Here is a 21,775-nt window from a genome sequence, read left to right on the forward strand (position 1 = left end):
TTACTTTTTATTGTTTGGGACCATCCATAAATGACGTAGCATTATATGGGGGAGGGGAGTTTTGTATTTTGTGAGGATGCGTGACAACAGGGGGGTGGGGGGTCTTGTCATGCTACGTAGCTTTTTTAAAGGGGAATAACTATCATCGTGTTGGGGGTGTTAAAAATCGCTAAAAAATGCTACCTCATTTATGGATAGCCTTTCTGTCTTTTTTGTCTCTTTGGCTCTGCATCTCTTTTTTTGTGCGGGTCTTTAAGATTTGTTTTTTTTCTTTTTTGTCTTCTTGCCATTTTTGCCTATTCTGTATTTGGCCCTTTAGAATATGTTTTCTATTCTTATCCATTTTGTCTCTTTTTGGTTTTACGCCTTTTTTCTTTTCTATCTTCATAGTATTGTTTGTGGCTTTTGTCTTTTTTGTCCTTTTTACATTTGTGTCTCTTTTAATTCATTTTCTTTTTTGTGTCTTGTTTGCGGTTTTGTCTTTTAAGGGACCATCCATAAATGACGTAGCATTTTGTTAGCGATTTTTAACACCCCTCTCCCCCATCCTAGCATTTCGTCACAAACTTCTAAATACCCCCTGGTAATTATGTAGCTTGACGGTAACTCTACCCCCCCCCCCCTCCTTGTCCCTGCAAAATTTAAAAAAAATGAAAAACGATGATAGTTATTCCCGTTTAAAAAAGCTACGTAGCATGACAAGAGCCCCTACCCCCCTGTCGTCAACATCATCATAAAATACAAAACTCCGCCCTCCCCCATAATAATGCTATGTCATTCATGGATGGTCCCTAATTGCATTTGTCATTCTTGCTTTTTGTTCCTTTTTTGTATTGTTTGTTTTTTTCTGTATTTTTATTTTTTGTTATCTTTTTAACGCTTTTTGGCTTTGATTTCATATCTTCTTTGACTTTTTAGCTATTTTGTTTTTTTTCATATTTTTTGTCCATTTACGTTTCAGACTTTATGTTTATGCCTGCTTTTCTATTCTTTTCGATTTTTCACAATTTTTTTGTTTATGTTTTCAATTTTATCTTTTTTTGTAAATATTGTAATTTCTGTTTTTTTTTGTTTTTCTTAGTCTTTTTAATCTTTGTGATTTTTTTTATATTATTTTCGTTTTTTCTTATTTTTTCTGTCTTTTTTTTCTTTTTATTTTTGTGTTTTTTTATCTTTTGGAACTTTTGTCGTTTTGACCGTTTTGAATGTTTTGTCTTAAGCTTGTTTTGTTTTTTGGTTTCTTTTGTTGCTTTTATTGTTGACTTTTTGAATTTTCTGTCCCTTTGTGCCTTTTTTATGACACTTTGCTCATTTAAGCTCTTTGTGTTTATTGTTCCTTGCCTTATTTTTATTTTTAGTGGTTTTTTTTTATTTTTTTGTGACCTCAGTCATTTTTGAATTTTTTATTCTTTCTGTCATTTCTGTTCTTTTTTTTATCTTTTTGGTCTATGCATGTGTTTTTTTTTTGAATTTTGAGTCTTGTTGTTTTTTGTCTCTGTGTCTTCTTTACCTCATACTTTTTTAGGTTTTTATGTTGTGTTTTGTCTTTTCGTCGTTATTGTATTTTTTATTTTCTTGTGATTGTTGTCTTTCTAATTTGTTGTTAAAGTTTGCCTTTTCATTTTTCCTCCCTTTTGTCCTTTGCGTGGACAAGATGTTATCACTTTAAACTTGTTCTCCTTTTTGTCTATTTACAGCTTTGGTTGTTTTTGTTTTTTGTCTTCATTGCCTTCTTTGTTCTTTTGTCTTTTGTTTCACCGATTTTAATCAATTTTTTTTTTTACTTTTAAATCATTTCCTGCTTTTTTATCTCCTGTGATTTTTAACTAGTTTGTTTATTTTTCGACATTTGCTTTTTGTTTATTTACTTTGTTTTCCGATTTTCGCATTTCTACGAGTTTTTTTGTCCTTATTTTTTTTTATTTTCTGATATCGTTTTTTTCCTTTTTACCTGTTTTGTCTATTTTTTGTGTTTTGTCTTTTTTGCTAGTATTGTCCTTTTTGCCTTTTATGTCTTTTGCATGTCCTTCGATCTTTATTATCCTTCGATCTTTATTGTTCTTTATGTTTTTTTTTGTGTTTTTTGTCTTTATTAACATTCCGTTATTATTCTTTTCAGTTATTGTGCCTTTTTGTTGTTTATGTCTTTGTTTATATTTTTTTTATTTCTTTTGGTTGCTGTCTTTACGGTTCTTTCTGTATCTCTTGTTTCTTTTGTATTTTTGTCTTTTTTACTTTTTGGGATCTTTTTGTATGCTTTTGTCCTTTTCGTTGTTTTTAAATTGTTTGTCTCTTTTATCATTCATGACGTTTTCTATCTTTTAGTGTTTTAATCCTTGTCTTCATCTTTGTCTTTTGCGTATTTTAGTGGGTTTTGTCTAATTCGTTTTTTGCTTTCAATCATTTTTGAATTATTTGTTCTTGTTGTCATTTCGAAACATTTTCTTCTTTGTTGTTGCGTATGTTTTTGTTTATTTGACTTAAAAGATATTTTCGTTTTTTTATCTCATTGTGTCTTCTTTTAAATATTTATTTGTCTTTTTTTTATTGCTTTATATTTTTTTATTTTTTCGTCAATTTTGCCTTTTTTGTATTTAATGCCTTTTTAAATTTGTTATTCTGTTTTTTGATCCTCTATGTCCTTTTGTCTTTTGCGTCTGTGTTGTCTTTGTTTTCATTCAATCTTCATTTATCTTGGCTTTTGTGTCCTTTTATCCTTTTATCTTTTTTGTCTTTTAGGTAACTTTTTTCCTTTTTGTTTTTATCGCTTCTGTCTTTTTTGTTTTGTTTTTGTCTCTATTGATATTTTTGTCTTCTGTTGTTTTTATATGTTTGCTGTCTTTTTTCTTTTTTTTTTCTGTCTGTGATACAAAAATCGTTTTTTGTCGTTTTTCAGATTTTTCATTTTTTTATAGCTATTTTGCTTCTTGGTCATTTATGTTATTTTTTGTATTTTGGGTCAGTAATGTTATTTTTGTTGACTTTTTGGTCCTATCGTCTTTTTGTCCTTTTGTTTGTATCTTTTTGCCTTCTTGCTGTTTGTTATTTGAACTTTTTGCTTTTTCATTCTTTTCCATTTTTTTTGCATTTTTATCTTTTTGTATAATCGTATTTTTTGTCTTTTATGTCTCTGTCTTTTTTACGGTCTTTCAATTTCTTGATTTTTTAGTTTGTTTTGTTTTTTTTTGTCTTTCGTCTTTTTGTCTATTTTGTATTTGTTGTCTCCTTCATTTTTCTTTTCATTTCGTCTCTTGTTTTTTATGCTATTGTCTGTTTTGTCCTGTATTCCTGTTGTGTATTTTGTTGCTTTTTTGTGTTTTTGTCTTTATTGATGTTTGTGCCTTTTTTATCTTTTACGTCTGTGTTGTCTTTTTGCTACCTCTGGTTTGTTTCTTTTGTGATATTTTCGTCTTTTTATTACTGTGTTTTTTTGTTTCACTTTGTCTTTGTTTTCTGTCATTTTTGTCTTGTTCTTTTGTTTTTTTTTGCATTTTGGTCTATTTCGACTTTTTTGCTTATTTATCTATTTATTTTTTGTGGTCTTTATCTTTTTGGAATTTTTGTCTTTTTTGATTTCTTAGCTATTTTGTTTTTTTTTGTTTGTCAGTTTGACTGTTTTGTGTTTTTGTCTTTTTTGCCTTTTTTCTCGTTTTTTATCTTTTGTGGATTTTATGTGCCTTTTTATCTTTTTCGTCGTTTTATCTTTTTGGTATTGTTATTTTTTTCATTTTCGTATTTTTTGTTTTCTCTAATATGGTTGTCATTTTTGTAATATTCTTTTACTGGTTTCTTTTGTCTTTTCTGTCGTTTATTCATTTTTCATGTATTACCTGTTCTTCTGCTTTTTCAATATTTTCTGTCCGTTGCGTCTTTTTTATGTTTGTTGTTCTTTCTGCGCGTTCTATCTTTCCAGTCTTGTTTGTCTGTTCTCTCTGTATTGTCATTTCTTTTGGTCTTTGTCTTTTTTGTTATTTTTCTGTCTTTTTAGTTTTTTTTGTTTTTCTTGTCTTTTTTTCTTTATAATTTTTTATTTGTATTTTATTATACATGTATTAAAAAGAAAAAAAGTCTTTTTTGTTCTTTTTCTGTCTTTTTCGTCTGTTGTTTTTCTTGTCTTTTTTTTCTTTATTATTTATTATTTGTATTTTATTATACATATATTAAAAAGAAAAAAGAAGAAAAAATGTGTTCCGATTTGGTTGATGTCCCCATTTTGTTAGCCTAACATACATTAAGAGTCTGATAAAAACGGGTCTTCACCGTATTGATACTTTTCCGCTTTTTTATATTTCTTTCTCACTTTTGTTTATTCTGTCTCTTTCGCCTTTTGCGCCTTCTTTGTTTTTTTTATGTTACCATCTTGTTGCACTAGCTCAAAGTTGTTCTAATTAGGAAGCGATTTTTATACTTTTTGGCATTTATATATGAATATGGAATACATTATTTCGAATGAGATCCTTATCATAGAGAACAGACGTTTCTTTCTTGCGTTAAAGCTGTGAAAAAATAACGGTCTTTTTAAACGTTATAGATACTAGGTGCGCTATTGATTATCACTGAATCAACAAATGATCACTTAGAAATTTTAAAATGTCTGACATGCCTCTAGTTGGGTTATGCTGGTGTGGCGGCCCTAGAGTTTTAATATATATTCACAAATGTTATAAACTTATTTGTTCGAACGTGATTGTCTGTTCTTTGTGTTTTCAGCGAATACTTCATTTAAGCGACCGAAAATAAAAGTTGCACGGACAGAACATGCTCCGTAGAAACTGCTTCAAAATAGGTAGAATGTGAAAATCGAATATAAAATTCATACATAAAAATCGGACTAAGATTCTGTAAGAATCGAATAAAACAAAACTTTCAGTATAAAAACCGCAATTAAATACACTCAAGTTTTTTTTACGCGGTTTTTTTTTGCGCGGTATTTTTTTACGCGGTTTTTTTTTACGCGGATTTTGAAATTTACGCGGTTTTCATTTACGCGGATTTTGAAATTTACGCGGTTTTCATTTACGCGGATTTTGAAATTTACGCGGTTTTCATTTACGCGGTTTTTGAAATTTACGCGGTTTTCATTTACGCGGATTTTGGAATTTACGCGGTATCCATCAATGATGTTCCCTTTATCGCGGATTCTTAAATTTAAGTGGTCTTCATTTACGCGGATTTTGAAATTTACGCGGTTTTCATTTACGCGGATTTTGAAATTTACGCGGTTTTCATTTACGCGGATTTTGAAATTTACGCGGTTTTCATTTACGCGGATTTTGAAATTTACGCGGTTTTCATTTACGCGGATTTTGAAATTTACGCGGTTTTCATTTACGCGGCTCGTATCCCCCGCGTAAAAAAAAACCTGAGTGTATATCCAATTCTTGCACAGTAGTTTTGTGTTGCCTACTTTCAACCTCGAACGTCACGATTTACGGCAGCTCCTGCGTTGGAATTTATTTTTAACCAGTTCTTATGCTGGAGCTTCAACCTTTCCGAGTCTTGCGGTTGAGAACTCTTCAAGCGATACTTGTGCTGAAGGATCTCAATCCGATTTATACACTTGAAGTTTATTTCCGATTATTACATTCTAATATATTAAAGGTTTAAGAAAGCATGTTCTGTCCATGCGATTTCTATTTTCGGTTGCTCATTTGATTTGTTGTTTTCCATTCTCCATAGTTGTTATTATTCAATTTCAAGTTTAGTGGAGAGCAATATCAACCATATTAATTTAGAAATTTGCCCTCTACTTTTTACTTAGCTATCTTCAACTTCTAGAGACTAGACCAACATCACAGACCAATCAAGATTACAGCAATTGACATAATATTTAGGTTATAATCCTTTTGGTAGACATTGACAAACCGAGCGAAAACGTCAACCCTTCCTGCCCTTTCTGCAAAGGAACAATATTTATTGAGTCCACAAACTTTATTTCCCAGGAGGTGCCGCTCGTACTCCATTCAATGTACATAATATCTTTCCCCTTCCCAATGATCTGCAATCAGCGAACCGGACCAACTTTTATGGCCAGCGATTTCCCAGGAAGTATTCTTTGTCTTATTACACCCCACCAATTCGCACGGTTCGTGTGGAAATGAAGCATTTCCTTCGTACTTACGTCAACCTTACGAATGTTGGGCATAATTCTTGTGGCGTCAGTAACACAATTAAGCTGATAATTAATGGCACCGGCAATTAATTCACTTTCGTCGAAAAACAAAACCACAAACCCACATAAAAGCACCGGATGAGTGTTCATCGGAAGACACATTTATTTAATTAACCTTTTGCCACACCTTTTCTTTTGCCGAAACTTCCTTCGAGCTGATTTCCTTGCAAACACTTATCTACTACGAATGTATCAATTCCAGCGCCAGTGAACGTTCGCCCTTTGAAGGTTCCTGCTGTGGGGGTGGTTACGCTACGGTGGATTCGCTTCCCTCATCCCCGGCCGCCGATGAAGATGACAGTGAACCGATCCCCACGAGGTAAGTTCTTTTATTTTGTAGAATTTAGCTCCACATTCCGACGAAACGTAAAGAGGCTGCTCAGAAAGGTGACACTTACTTGCTGCATTCCCTCAGGTACCGCGTGGTGATGCTTGGCGACTCCGGCGTTGGCAAAACCGCTCTCGTTTCCCAGTTCATGACGTCCGAGTACATGCACACATACGACGCCAGTTTGGGTGAGTAGGCACCGGTAGCTCGAACTTTTTTTATTTTTTACGCGAAATTAATTATGTGTGAATTAGGTAAAATAGGCCACCGAAGTGGAAGAGAAATGTGTGCCTTTTGGTAACATCTCGTTGTTTTTGCCTGTGCGTTATTTTTATTTTGCAGACGATGAGTTTGGCGAGAAAACCGTTAGCGTCCTGCTCGATGGTGAAGAGTCCGAGATGATTTTCATCGATCACCCGAATGTGGAGATGAGTGTAAGTAGCTGATTATAACCATTATATCCGCCCATCTGCAATGCTCTGTTTATTGATGATGATGATGATGATAATGATGATGATATCGTTACGGCGTTCTTTAAGCGCCAGAAATAAATTTCACTTCGATTCAGTGACGTGGCGAGGGTAAAATGTAATGGCGCCATAGTTGAAGAAATTAAGAAAACAATGATTTTTGAGGGAATGTAACAGGCACGTAGCTAGAGTTGGAGAGGCTTAAGCCCCCCCCCCCCCAACTGTTTTGAAAATAAATTTCAAAAACATTATTATCAGCGACTTTAGCTTGTAGCCATTGGTCACGAAATTCAGTGTGGTTTATGCTTCTGTCCCAGCCGGTGTGAAGCGAACGACAAATAAAGTTACTTTTATATTGTGTTCCTTGTCTGAAGAACAAAGGAAACTTCTACTATACTATGCCCTAGTAATCTGTCGAGATGAGTGAGTCGCAGAAGCAAGAAGTGGTGCACCGGCCAAATACTGTGATTAGTGGTGATTCGCATAAGACCGAGTATTTGTGATGAGGAACATTTTCTGAAGGTGAAAATGCAGACTATACTTACGATAGCCACCTTTATTGATTTCTACCACCTCAGGTATTCGGCGCTCATAGCGTTCAACAAATTGGATCAGGCGAAATCATTGATTTTGAATGATTTAAAGCCACTAAATTTTAATGGTTGTGTGTGACAATGCTGTAATTAAGATCTTCATATAAATGGACGGTGAGAGAATCAATGTCCGGTTACAAGATCGAATACCGCTTACCTGCAGATACATATCACATATGGGAGAAATGCAGTACAAAACATAATGCGATAGTACAATTCCAATTATCAAAGGCAAACTAGTACGTTCCAGTTCTATGGAAAAACGACACATTACGATTTATTTACCGCTGAACACAAACAATCACCAAATATGTGGCACATGTTCAGGTAATATTGACAACGACAAAAGCTGCGTCAATATCTCACAATCTACAGCCAGCACAATCATTGAGGAAATTCACAATCATAAAGGCAACAAGCAAGCATGTTTGCGAACATAAAGGCAGCAACCACGATTATGACATGGAAGTGTTCAATAGCGAGATAGATACGAACGACCCCCTATACGCAGTTGGTGAGGAAAAAATATTTCCCTGCTTCGTGGACAGGTATCTACGTACAATGGTGAAGAGCTTGCGTGAGATCTGTTGGATAAACAATAAAACTGATTTTATTATTTTTATTGTTGGAGTTCACTTATGGATTATTTAAAAAAATAGTAGAAGTTTATTGGACGACTGAGTACTAAAACTCTCCAAAAGTGAACGCATCATCGCAATTGATTGTCCCTCAGATGTAATACGCGATATTGGCTAACTCTAACTCTATTTTAAATTTAAATGACACACATAAATTGTACCCAAATTGAATTACTGTATTAGGTCTGTGCACTCTGTACTCTTAGTATAAATACTAGACATCACATTCAAGCGTACTATGCAAAAAATATTTCAATTTACTGTGAACGATATAGCTGAGGCGACAGTTTTTGCTTTCGCGTCATTTTAACGCATCATCATTTTTTATGGCACTTAATTTCACTTTCATGCGAGGAATTCGTTCCGTTCATGCGAGTTCGCAACACTGTTGCGACTAAAATGTTGTGACTGGTTGAATCTATTAGTCCAATAATTTCGATTTTGTCTTCAGTATGTAGCAGTCTCACGATCTGTTTTTATTCGTTTTGGACTAAAATGAGAGATGAACAGAAATCACGGAGGAGGAAAAAAGAATCAGCTAATCTAAGAAGCTTAAAAAGCACCTCTTCTATCTTTTCTATGCACTCAGAACGAGTGCTTTCAGAATTTTGCTCTGATCCTCTCATTTCGGTTTGAAAAAAGGCATTTTCGAAAACACATTGCGTCTTCGTTATCCGCACAACATTGAACGGTAGGTGGAACAACGTTGATAGAAATTGTTTCCTAAATTTTGGTAAAACAAACCTGTAATCAAAAAGCATTACAGCTTTCTTCAAGAAGTCATGCATATCTTCCAATCTTAATGATGATGAGCTAATTAAAAACGAACCAATTACTGAGCAGATTGTTTGAATTAACTTAGAAAGCATCTTCGCATCACGATTTGCATTTGCCGCTGACAAAAAATTTTGCAAAAGATTCACAGAAATCGGATAATTTACAATAATTTAAAAACAAAGAAATCTAAAAGAAAATCTCTTCGGCACAGGAGAAGCAAGTGCGGTGTGTTTTCTTTGATTTGTCGGAAGCAAGTGTGATGCTAAAATTATTTTTAATTCTAGTGGTGTCATCACTGTTACATTCAGTTCTTCGAAATTTCAAAATCAGTTAACTATTTCTGCTTATCGAAACTGACATTCAGATTCAACGCCTCGGTCATTCAACTTTCCAACTGACTGAAATTTCATGCAGAATCGAATGTTTGAGTGCAGAGGAAATATAAATTCTTTCATTAACTAAAGCATTCATTTGAGCTGCGTAATCTATGTCTAGTGCATTTTCGCTCAATAATCCCTCTCAGAGCTAGCATAGAAACAAAATTCAGTTTGCCTCTGAAACCGAACATATGCGAACCCGAATGCGCTATGTCGGGAGAATGAATGACGAGGGAAACGAACCAAACATTTCATTCATCGCGGCGGACAGGAATCGAATTTCGGTTCTCTTTCAAGTTCACGCAGGGAGTTAATTTTTTAAGCTCTGGTTACATTTAACAAAATTTACGTAAATTTCAAGATAACAGTAATTAGGGGACCTTTCGATTAGTGAACAGTACTATAGTAGATAAAATTCCGGCTAGTTTAGTAAATTAATTCATTGAAACATCTCTTTTGTATTGTCCAAAAATCCATGAATTCCGAAATGAAACCTGTAAGCTTCGTGTGCTCAAATATAATATTTGCTTAATCTAGGTAAATACAGGTATAGTTCTTATTTATGCTTTGTAGAGAGATCAGTAGTATTTTTTGTACACCCTTTACATGTCTACAAACAAAATTACTGGTCTGTCTTTTGCCATAGTTTCAAGGATCTAGTAGAAGAATTGCATAGAAAAAGAAACCTGTCTAATGATATAAAAAGTATCAATTTCGTAATAGAATAGGATCTGTGAAAAATCTGAATACTTAAATAGATAAATAATAAGTTGTTCTCACTTGTCTGAAAATAGTCTTTAATATATCATCATTTAAATTGAAAATTATTATAAATTTGAATTGAATAGGAGTTGAATCGTTTCTGTGCATCTAAAAATCGCCTGCCTAATCAGAGGATTTGGAGCGAATTTCAACATTCTATTGTATTTGTATTAAAATTTGTGATAAAAGATCGGGAACATCATATTCAGCCATAAGAAGCTTAGACACGAAGGTAGTTCACGACGCGGGTCTACGATCTTCTAAAGTGTGTAGTCCTAATAATCGATAACGATCTTCGTATGATTCAGGTTCAGCGGATCGATCCAGGGCAATTGACGTAATACATATCGTATGAATCTGCGCTGGACAGCCTCACTTCGTTGGCTTCAAGTTGTATGATGGGAGCACCCACCAGACCACGTTTGCAAATTCCAACGGTGAAAATGGTAGCTTATAAATTAATAATAAAAACCAAATTCAAAAGCAAGATTTCGTCGATGTACTATACCATTTCTTGTATCATACAACATATTGTCTATTGCCTTAGTTTTGGAACTGTTTTCACTAAGAAATTTTCGAAATTGCATTCAGTTTCAAGTGACTATTTTCACCAGAATTAACACATTTATGCAACAAGTTTTAAGCCCCTCCCGAAACAAAATCCTGGCTACGGGCCTGGAATATAACTGGAGATAATTTAGGGTAATGAGACGTTATATTATATCCTCGTATTAATCCATGTATGTTTGGTGAAGAGTCAACACGTGGGTTAAACTACGCTCATATTACGAGCAAAAACGTGTTTTGCCGCTATCTTGATGACATTTTTCCTGCTGCTAATTATTAAAACGTGTTTTAACTCTGTAGTGTGTAAATTTGAGTGACAAGATAAACCACTGAGTCGATTCCTAGCCTCATCAGAAAAGTCTGCTCCAATTTTGAAATACATCGAACAAGTCTAGCTACCGGACCAACGTGTTCGATGGGATGGGATTTTTTTGACAATTTACATGGAGAAAAATACACAAATTTGCATTTTCACCGCTAGGTGGCACTATATGCATCAGTTTATCTCTGTAAGTGAAAATATGAGAAATAATTTTAGTACCAAGAACTTTGTCGAAGACTGCAAATCAATCCAACTTCCCTAGGAGAAGTTTTTAAACGTTTAATTAAGTAATGCCTGAGTCAGTTTTGCATGGGGCCTAACAGCACATGGTTGTGAATCAGTGGTCGTTTCTCACGAATTTTATTTTTACGCGAAACAATGGTTGGGTTTAACTGGACCAATTTAGTGCATGATATGAGTCGACTTTTAACTAGAGAATTTTAGTTCTCTATTTCACCGCATAGAGGCCGCCAGTGCGTTTTCCTCCATGTAAATTTGTTTATTTGTTTATTTATTTGTAGAATAGATAATATTTTAGCTTTAATCGAATTCCTCGTCCGGTTGAAGTCAAAGGCCGTCGCCACACTGTTACGCTGGAGTCCGGTAATAGAACTCTGGTGACCATAGTTGTTTTTTAAAATTTTAATTCGTTTATTTGACACGGCTCGTTGCGTGAGCTTAAAGGAGCCGTGGGTTTTTTATATATTTAAAGAAAAATAAATATTAAAAATCATATTTTAATGTGTTTATTTTGAATCCTTCGCACGCTATTTCGTCGCTGTTGTGTTATCTTATGACAAACGCCATTTTGGGGTAAACTGAGTTAGATATGCCACATTACTTGTTTGAAAAATCTCTACAAAGTGGCGTTTTCAGAATTTTGAAATTCTACTTGGTTTCTTAGATATAGCGAGATTTTTTTTCTATGGAAAATTTTCCATGCACGATTATGACACGTCATACAAATTTTATCATCAATACACGCCTATGACACGTGTGAGTGCGACTTTTGTTTACATTCATAGTAAAAACTCGCAACATAGTCAACCGATCTTCGTAATATAGTCACATAGTATACATTCTATGGGAAATAACCTCTACTTTTCGAATATCACACTCTCGTTCCGCGCCTAGGTGCGCAAAAAGGTTTAAGGAGATTTTGAAGCTTTGTTGCTGATATGGAGGTGCATGGTGTTTTGTGTAAAATAGTTTATACAGTAAATCAATACTTTAAACAATGGATTTAAAGCAGTGTTCTTCATTTTTTATGATATTGCTGACATTGGTGAGCAGTAACGGAAAATCTATCATGAAAACGGGATCATAGTTATAAGAAAGGTTCAATGACACTGCATGGAAAAATACATCTAATATTTTACGATTTTTGACATCAAAAATGAGCTCAGCACCTCAAAATTAGCTTAAATTGTGATTTTCATCCAAATTAGGTAACATTTGAGGTTTTGTCCGACTTTTGTTTGAAGATCCGCCACTGTGCAGCGCCTCAAGGTGAACTCATCGTACACGCAGGCTGAGACATCTCGACCAACAAAATGCATACAATACTCACAACAATAACGGTGCTTTCTTTGTATAGGGTTTCTATAGCTTAGTGTTCACGAACCGAACACGACGGGGAGCTTCTTTGAACGTGACCTGCGTCGTTGGTGGTTAGAAACAGACCTGAACGGAACTCGCAGAAGAAAGTTATTGCGTAGAGCTCAAACGCGGGCTTCAAGATCCAGACGACCGAGAATTGTAGTGTAATCCACCCTGGCAGACAGTGAGTCCGAGATGAACAGGATTCGAGAGCAGTCCCTCCAGATGCCCAGAGTGTCGAGCTGTATTAACTGACAACGGTTTTCGTAGCTCTTAGTATGAACCGGCGTTGGGCGGCATCGATTCTATCGACGCCGTTCTGGTAGTACGGATTCCAAACAGCAGAACTATATTATAACGTGGAGCACAATAAAGCGATTTAAGACAGCAAAAGGCCCGGAAGCTTTTCGCTAGTCGGAAGATGAACCCAAGCTGTCTTGATGGTTTGTTGGTTGTATGCGATGTATGAAGTATGTGGTTTAAACGATAGTGCCGAATCCATGATGACTCCGAGATCCTTAATGTGAGATTGTCTTGGAATGCTCGAGTCGAAGAAATGGTACTTAAACTGATGGTGTTTCCGCGTGAAGGTAACATTTGAGCATTTACTCGGGTTTAAAGCCGTACTAAAGCTCTCCAGTTCACTCTGAAGAAATCCGACATCGATTTTATCCCGTGTTTGTCGAAAAATTACATGTCGTCGGCGAAAGAAATTGTAATTTTATATTGGCGTCATTAAAGTAGAGGAGGAATATCACTGGACCGAGATGGCTTGTTTGTGGGATGTCGGATGTAGCGAAGAATGGTGCAGATATTCAGTCCTTAATTCTGATTTGGAGTTGCCTTCCATCGAGGTAGGAACGAAACCAGCACAGTAGTTGTCCATGAATACCGAGTTTGTCTAGTTTCGCTATTGCGATATCATGCTTGATTTTGTCGAAGGCCGCAGATAAATGCCTGTAAATAGCATCGGTTAGCAATCCGTCAGCGAAACCATCGAGTACATATGTTGTGAACGAGAGCCAGTTGGTCGTTGTCGATCGTTTAGGCATAAAACCGTGTTGGTCGTCTGCAATGTAGTGTTTGCAGTGAAAGAAAAGAGGGCCTAAAACAACCAGCTCGAATAGTTTCGATACTAAACACGAGATTCCCCGATAATTGTCAATGTTCGATTTGCTTCCTTTTTTGTGAACTAGAAACATGTGCGTTGCTTTCCAGAATTAAGGGAATGTTCCAGTAGAGATAGCACGAAGTCTCGCCGAAGTGATTAAAGAAGCCCGCTGATGCACTTTTTAACAAAAATTGAGAGAACGATATCAGAGCTCGGGGAACAAGATACTTTCAGCTTGGAATTCGCTGCAAGAATGACAGCATTATCGACGCAATTTCGGTTGATGGTTCGTCCTAGAGAAGGAGATAGATTAGCGGCGGCAGCGACTTGTTCTGGTGGAAGGCTCTCGTCGGAAAAAAACGCTTGAAAATTTGTCGGAGAACAGTTGACAAATTTCCTTACTGTTGTAACCTCAAACTCCATGAAATGACATACACAATGGTAAACCGGATTCTTTTCGCTGCTTGTTCACATACTTCTAGAACGACTTGGCTTTAGATTTCAGTTGACACTTGACGTTTCGCTGGTGTCCGAAAATGGCGTCTGCTTTGCTGTTTGTATTTGTGGTTGAGTTGAAAGTGGTGATTTCAAATTTTTGAAATGCTGCTCGCCTGGCAGTTTTTAATCATCTAAGTACGGTTGATTGCCACAGCATTTTTAAAATCGTAGACGATGGAGCTTGTGACGCCTTCAAGGTTCATTTCTAGGTTACCAGCGAGTACAAGATGTAGTGAGGGATGATGATGTACATGCTGGACTGAAGGACTCGGAGCAGTGCAGCAGTACGGAGCGTAGTCCCAGGCACTTACAAAGCAGAGGTTCAATGTGCGTCCATTCTCGTTGATAATTGATTTGCCGAAGTTGCGCTGCTGCAGCTGTCCAGAATACAACTGGCATTGTTGATAAGCACAGATTTTTCGATATCCAGTCGTAGAAATCCATTACTTGCCTGGCACCACGTCAAGCCTGGTAAGTTGAAGTCGTCCAGTATAACAATATCATCAAACGGGATGGCAATCGAGGTTCTGAAAGAGACGGAGGAAAGATGTACATCGATCAGGCTGGAATCACAAATTTTGTCTGGTGGAAAATACACGACACACAGGAACAGATTGTGATTGGCAAGTTTCACTGATATCCACACTTGCTCGGAGCTCGCCCACCGGTCATCATTGATCACTCGGGCTTTTATACCATGGCGAACGGCGATAAGCAGACCTGATGTCTTTTGGCTGTTGAGGGCGTTGCGGTAACAGTGGTAGACATCGAATGATGAACCATACCCCCGGCGAGACAGAGTACGGTTGTCGAGCCACGTCTCGATCATGCCGATGACGTCATAACAGCAGCCCTTGGTCGCGAGCAAATAGCTGCCCGTTGATGAATTCAAACCACCAACATTCTGGTAGTGAACCTCGATGTTGTTGGAGGACGAATTAGGTTCAGCTCAGAGCGAAGCAATCCTGCCGTTTCGAGCGCTCTGGAAGGTCCTTTCATTAATCCCACAAACAGTACCGGAGCGTCTGACGATCGCTAGGTCGACTGTGGTGGAGGATTCGGGGCATCCCGGTTTAATTTCGTCACACCTCAGGATACGACGATCGTCGTCAACAAGACGAATGGTTGACAACCTGTCGCAAGATGCTGGAGCAAAAGGTAAATTAATGAAAACGAAGAATGCATCATCGCTTGAAGTGTTCGGATCAGATGTATACTTGTCATTTGTGGCGGCTTGGAAGACCCTTTCATCCATCCCACACACAGGACCCTGGGCTTCTATATTAGTATCTGCGGTGCGTCCTAGTATGCGTTTAACCCAAATGGCGCGATGAAGAAAGCAGAAACGTGACGGTAGTGGCTTACGGCGAGAGTCGGACGATGAACTGGACGCGTGAATCGGTTCAGTTGTTGTATCATTATGATTGGTATAATACTTGCCGACAGTGGTGTAGTTTGGCGGGGGGGGGGGGGGAAATATTTTAAATGAAATATGAAAAATAGAATATGTGGAACAAAAAGGTGCCTAAAACTTTAAATACCAAATACTAAATCCTTCTCTCAGTTTAATTTGCGAAAGATATTATTATTTATTTGCAGTGAAAATTGGCGACAGTCCTCGGCACCTACCGGTCGGTTCGTTGTGGAGACTAGGTCTACCGCCGAGGACTACAACGAGTAGATCACGGCATAGCAGGGAGCTAAATGGTTCCTGGGGCGACATTATGGAAACATTTCGAATCGACTTTTTCATACAAGCTTGCATACAATAAACAGAACTGGAAGCTCACTGGTTCACAAAACGGACATTGGTTCCGAGAGAAATTTCGCCACATTCTGTAGTCTTTCACTGACAACGAACATATATTGGAGAGTGTGCGAGACGTATCCCCATAGCAACCATCTCAGGTGATTCCGTATTGGCCAACGGAACCCTGCACGGAGAACGACGACCGGCAAGCTAAAGTGGAAGACGAAAGCTTTCAACGAAGCCCTCTTTCTTGAGTCATTTCGACCGGACAGCGGGATCAAGAACGTTGATGCGGCTGATCTAACGAAAAGGATTGTGACGGCTTGTGAGGTTACAATGCCGGCTTCTGAGGTTACTGTAGTCCCGCAGTAAACGGCGTCCAGCTTACTGGGTAAATAAGATCGGACAGTGAGAGGAGAGCGCAAGGCGACGTTTCTGGAAGCTAGGGCTGCTTTAGAACGGGAGATCCAGATTAGCAAACCAGTTTGCCATAAAGAACTGTGCTGAGAACTAGACGCCAATCCCTGGGGGCGCGTACCGAGCCGTGAAGGCGAAGATGACGGCCCGTCGACGTTGCTATGTGCCTTGGTAAGCTAAAGATAATCGTTGAGTGTCTCTTCCCGAAACACGATCCAACTACCTGGGCACCGACACCGTACGGTTAAGAAGAAAGAGCAAACACAGACGAGTGGTAAGTGACTAACAACGAGCTCAAATAAGCGTCGATGCGACTAAAATCAACGAAAACCTCCGGTCCGGATGGAATACCAAACATGGTGCTAAAAACTGTGATCCTGGCATATCCGGAAATGTTCAGGATGGTGCTGCAGAAGTGTTTAAATGAAGGCAACTTCCCCGAAATGTGGAAGATACAGAAGCTGGTGTTGCTGCGATGCCAGGGAAGCCACCTGGCGATCGGACTCCGTATAGGGCCATATGTCTGCTGGATACACTCGGAGAACTCCTGCAAAAAAATCATCCTTAACAGGCTGACAAAATGCACAAACGGTGGGCGCCAACTGTCCAAGATGCAGTTAGTATTCCACAAAACAGCATCGACAGTGGATGTAATTCGGACAGTGCTCGCGAGTGCTGAGAAGGCATCCAAACAGCAGCGAAGAGGAGCTCGATACAAAGCTGTGGTCACGATAGATGTGAAGAATGCATTTAACAGCGCCAGCTGGGAAGCTATCGCTGCAGCGTTGCACAGAATGAGGGTTCCCGACTATCTATGCCAGATCCTGGGTCAAGCTGCAAATAGCTCACCACTCGACTACGCCTGCAAAATGTCGCCGAAGGCAACGCACGCAATAACGAGAATAATGCCAAATGTCGGCGGCCCGAGAAGCAGCACGAAACGTCTACTGTTTACTCTTTCGTCATCGATACTCCGATATGGGGTTCCTGCCTGGGGTGCTGTGCTGAAAACCAAGTGGAACCGTAAAAAGCTGAACAGGACATTCCGGCTGATGGCTGTTCGTGTCGCGAGTGTGTACAGAACTATATCGTCGGAGGCGGCATGCGCTATCGCCGGGATGATTCCCATCTGCATCACTCTGGCTGAGGACGTGAAATGGTACCAGCAGAAAAATGCACGTAATGCAAGATGATTGGTCCGAGCGGACACGTTGGCTAAGTGGCAACAAAAGTGGGACAACGCGGAGAAAGGAAGGTGGACCCACCGACTCATCCCAAATGTGTCTGCTTGGGTACATATGAGGCAAGATCCACCGCTGGGGGTTAGACCAAGTAGACCGCGTTGAATAGCTAGCAGTGGGTCGCTAAGGCGCCAGTGAATCGGAAGCTACGCTCCACCCGGAATCGCTGGATGGACCTCACCATCTACTGGCTGGTCCGTTGAGTAGGCTAGGTCCACTTGTCGGGGACTAGATCAAGTAGACGAAGCGGGGAGCTAAATGGCTTGCGGAAACGAACGTCGGTATCGGGAGCAATATACCGCCCGGGAATTCACGGAAGGGTAGATTCGCCGCCGTGGACAACCCGACAGAATCGCGACGAAAAAGGGAGTTAATTGGCTAACGAAACATATACCGGTACCTAGAGAAATTCCGTTGTCGGGGAGCTCTCAGTCGGAGTAGGATAATATCCGAGTTAATCTCGATAAAGCTGGGAGCTAAATGGCTCAATGAAGGTTATCGGTGTCGGGAGAAATTCCTCCGCGGGGAACTATCGATCGGAGTAGGGTAAGTTCACCGTCGGGGTCTATCCGAGTAGATCGCGACCAGGCCGGGAGTTGAATGACTCACGGAAACAGGAGCCAAAAGGCTTAGCACTTAAACGGCTCACGGGGAAGAGAGCAAAACGGCGATGTAAAAGATGGAGACAAGAAGCAAGCGAAGAGTCGAGAGTTGAAGCTATCAATCGTTGTTATCGATGGTACACTAGATGAATAATTGACCCCATTGAAATTTTATTAGGCATATAGGATTGTACTATTTCACGGTGTGTTTGGTAGAACAATTTTATTCGAAAAAAAAATCGGCGTCGCTAAAACTGCAGGATATGATAGAATGGGCTTTTCCCTTTCATTTCAAAGTAAAATTAAAATATTCTGTCGGGGGCTCCAGAACAACTTTTTATTTTATAGTTTTTTTTGTTTGAAAACTTAGGTTTTTCAATGAAACTGTTGCACATTTTTTCCCCTAGGTAGTACTTTAGACATTCAAATATTACCAAAGGTGAGAATCTGATGGAAAATTTCATTGTATACAACTTTGTAGAAAGCTACATCGCGACCTAAAATCGCCAGAGAAAGCGATTAAATTTTTATCAAAGTTTCTAGATTCGCACGGGGCCTATTGATAAAGAAGGTTTATTCCAAAAACATTTTCATTTGTAAAAAATGGATTGCCTTATTTTAACAGTGTGCTCAGAAGAACCTGAATGCTAGCAAAGTTTCACCTTTAGGTGGAAAAAATATAATTCTAGATTCTACCGTTTTATGCGCACCAATGACATTTTAGAAGCAAGGAGATATAGAGTAAAGTAGATAAAATTTGAACGAAATTAAGACCCTTTTGAAAGATGCTGGGTAATGCAGCAAAATGAAACCGTTGTTTTCTCCCTGTCAAAAAAAATGCGGACGAACATGGTCAGGCGATTTAAACAGTTTGACGTTTAACTCCACTCGCCTGTGCTAATTGCCCCTAGGAACAAATGCAATTTGCGAATGCGATTTAAAGGCACTTAGACAAATTTACTGGCGGCTGAAAAGGACTTGGTTGTTTTTGTGTTTTTAAAACATGGCGGTTCATGTTTAGCTTAAGCTTAAAATAGTTTTTTTAAACGATTGGCGTGTTCTCGCTTGTATTTTGTTTGTCTAGTGCACTTCATTTAGCCAACAAATGTGGGAAATTGTGGAATAGTGAGTAAATATACTGGAACAAGATATCTGACCTAAACACTTAATAAAAGTCAGATTGTGGTAAGTTTTGGTGTGCAATGTCAGTTTCACCATTGATTCTTCCTATAGTTTGGTGGTGATTACCTAGTGTAGTGATAAGTTTATGTGAGTAGCTAATGAATCCGAAAATAAGTAATATTTGTAATTTTCATATTAGGCAATTAAGGGCGATTAAATGGCGCGTTCCCTGGGCGATTTGGGGGCGATTTAAGGGCGGGTAGAGCGGCTAAAAAATGACGGCGGCAAATCGCCCAAATGTTGCATTTGAAATAGCCCCCTAATTGCCAGCAATTTCAATGCTGGCAAATTGAAGGGCAATTAGCGCATCCGAGTTGGCAAATAGCCTCCCGTTAGCCAGCAACTTGCTCTTTTTGACTGGGCTATCACAGATGTATTTGTTTCTTCTTTTCTATTTCTTCACTTATTTTGGAGTATGCTTAATATAATCCTGAATCAACCTTTTTGCTCGTTGGCATCTTGTGGGATATAATTGGCCTAAATTTTCACTTTATTTTTGATCAACTAGATTAGATATTCAGTCATTTGATTTTATTTCGTTTGAGAATCCTGATTGACAGTTTCATGAATGATAGAAAAATAATTCGATGAGATTTATGTTCAAGTTTGTTAACTTTTGGGAATCGCTGTACATTGAACAGAAATCGCAATAGTAAATGAGAAATAAAGGTTTTGTCTATTGTACGAAGATAGCGATCTCAATATAAAAGTAGATATAGAAAATATCACCTTTACTCGAAATACTTGTTGCTGTTAAAGTTTCCAGATTATGAACTGAACTGGCAACTCTGTCTTCTTGATATGTTGTCTTTGCTCTTATCACATATTATGAGGGAAATCTTCAATAAACAGACTAGTATTACTTTGAGAATTTACTGAATGTATGGTCAAGCCTGATATTTTCTTGCTCGTTTTCTTTTTTGATCCGTTTTCAACTAGTAACGACTCTTCTTAAAGGAAATTATGAAATTTGGTTTTGTTCTTTTTTCTAAGATTGTGTGAAGTGTGTTCGATTTGGAAATAAAATTTGAGGACGAGCAAAACTCTGCATCTATAAGTTCTGATGAAATGAATCAACCCCAAAAGATAACAAACATGGATCCAAAACTCGAAGAGCTTTTTTCTATTTCAATCATCTTTCTTTTGATGTTGATGAGGACAAACAGGATTTTCAACCCAAAATTACAATAAAATCCGTCGTTTATTACAATGCCTCGGACTGTTTACTTTAGTTCATTCAAATATAAAGCTTTGAATTTAAGCCAATTGTATTTTAACAGGCAGGATAGGAACAGGAAGAAGGGTTACATTACCTATCTCCTAGAGCGAGAAAAGAAATGAAAAAGGCCTGATAAAATCCGTCACTACATTAATCAACACCTTGAAAAGGCATAAGATTATCGAATAAATTTGGAAAACACCTTTCTACACCTCCTTGTTCATAATGTGTCATTTTCGCCCAAGACCCGGAGGAATCTGAAAATATATTTTTTTCTGCTGAGACTGGTACTTTGCATACATTGAAATTTATCTGAATTTACTGTTCATTTAAACCCAACATTTTGTTGTAAGTCCTTGTTAATCGACTTCTTAACCCATAGGCCCCGCACACACCTAAAAACTGAAAAAAATTAATAACTTTGTCGGGTGATTTTACATCGATTTATAGCATTCTACGAAGTTGTAGACAATCAGATTCTCACTTTTAGTATTTTTTGAATGTCTATAGTACAAATTAGTAGCAAAAATGCGAATTAATTTCACTAAAAATTATGTTTTCAATCAAAAAACTTTAAAATAAAAAGTAACAACCCTCCGACAGAATATTTTAATTTTACTTTCAAATGAAAGAAAAAAGTCCATTCTTTCATATCCCGAAGTTTTACGGATGTCGAATTTTTTTGAATAAAGTTGTTCGACAAAGATACCGTGATTTCTGATTCATTTTAAAGCAATCTACCAGGACATGTACCAGCTCTTCTGTATCTATATTTAATATCGCTTCAGTACCATGTGCCATCAATAGCTCGTGGAAGTTCATACTCGAGAATAAATAAATAAGAACACAGCATCGAATTCCCATTGTACGGTTCATAAGTAAACAACCAATCCATATTTGATTTATTTCTCACGCACTCTGGTGTGGTCTGGTGTAAAGACATTCGAACCAGAGATGTGGCAGCTGGCTCCCTGTATGTATGTAGAATCAAGTTTCCTTCTCCTATTCCGGAGAAGCATCAAGCCATCAAATAAACTCTTACCGCCTTGGGGTGTTTGATAACTATCACCTAATTGGACATCTTCCGTACACCATTATTGCCATTTCCTGCCAAACACCGTTTAATCTATGAAGCTCAATTTCCAATCAG

The 21,775-nt window shown here is 37.8% G+C and overlaps 1 protein-coding gene across 6 annotated transcripts in view; it reads left to right on the forward strand.

The window, feature by feature from the left end:
- The window catches only part of LOC131689584 (uncharacterized), a 96,852-nt gene that overhangs the window by 55,055 nt on the left and 20,022 nt on the right, over positions 1–21,775 (forward strand). For all 6 annotated transcript variants that reach the window (XM_058974781.1, XM_058974777.1, XM_058974778.1 and 3 more), the window contains 3 exons: positions 6,375–6,491; positions 6,588–6,688; positions 6,843–6,934. In XM_058974781.1, coding sequence (XP_058830764.1) covers positions 6,375–6,491; positions 6,588–6,688; positions 6,843–6,934 — 310 coding nt within the window. The remainder of the gene's footprint in view (positions 1–6,374; positions 6,492–6,587; positions 6,689–6,842; positions 6,935–21,775) is intronic.

The sequence above is a fragment of the Topomyia yanbarensis genome, chromosome 3, assembly GCF_030247195.1.
Source record: "Topomyia yanbarensis strain Yona2022 chromosome 3, ASM3024719v1, whole genome shotgun sequence".
Taxonomy (NCBI): Eukaryota; Metazoa; Arthropoda; class Insecta; order Diptera; family Culicidae; genus Topomyia; species Topomyia yanbarensis.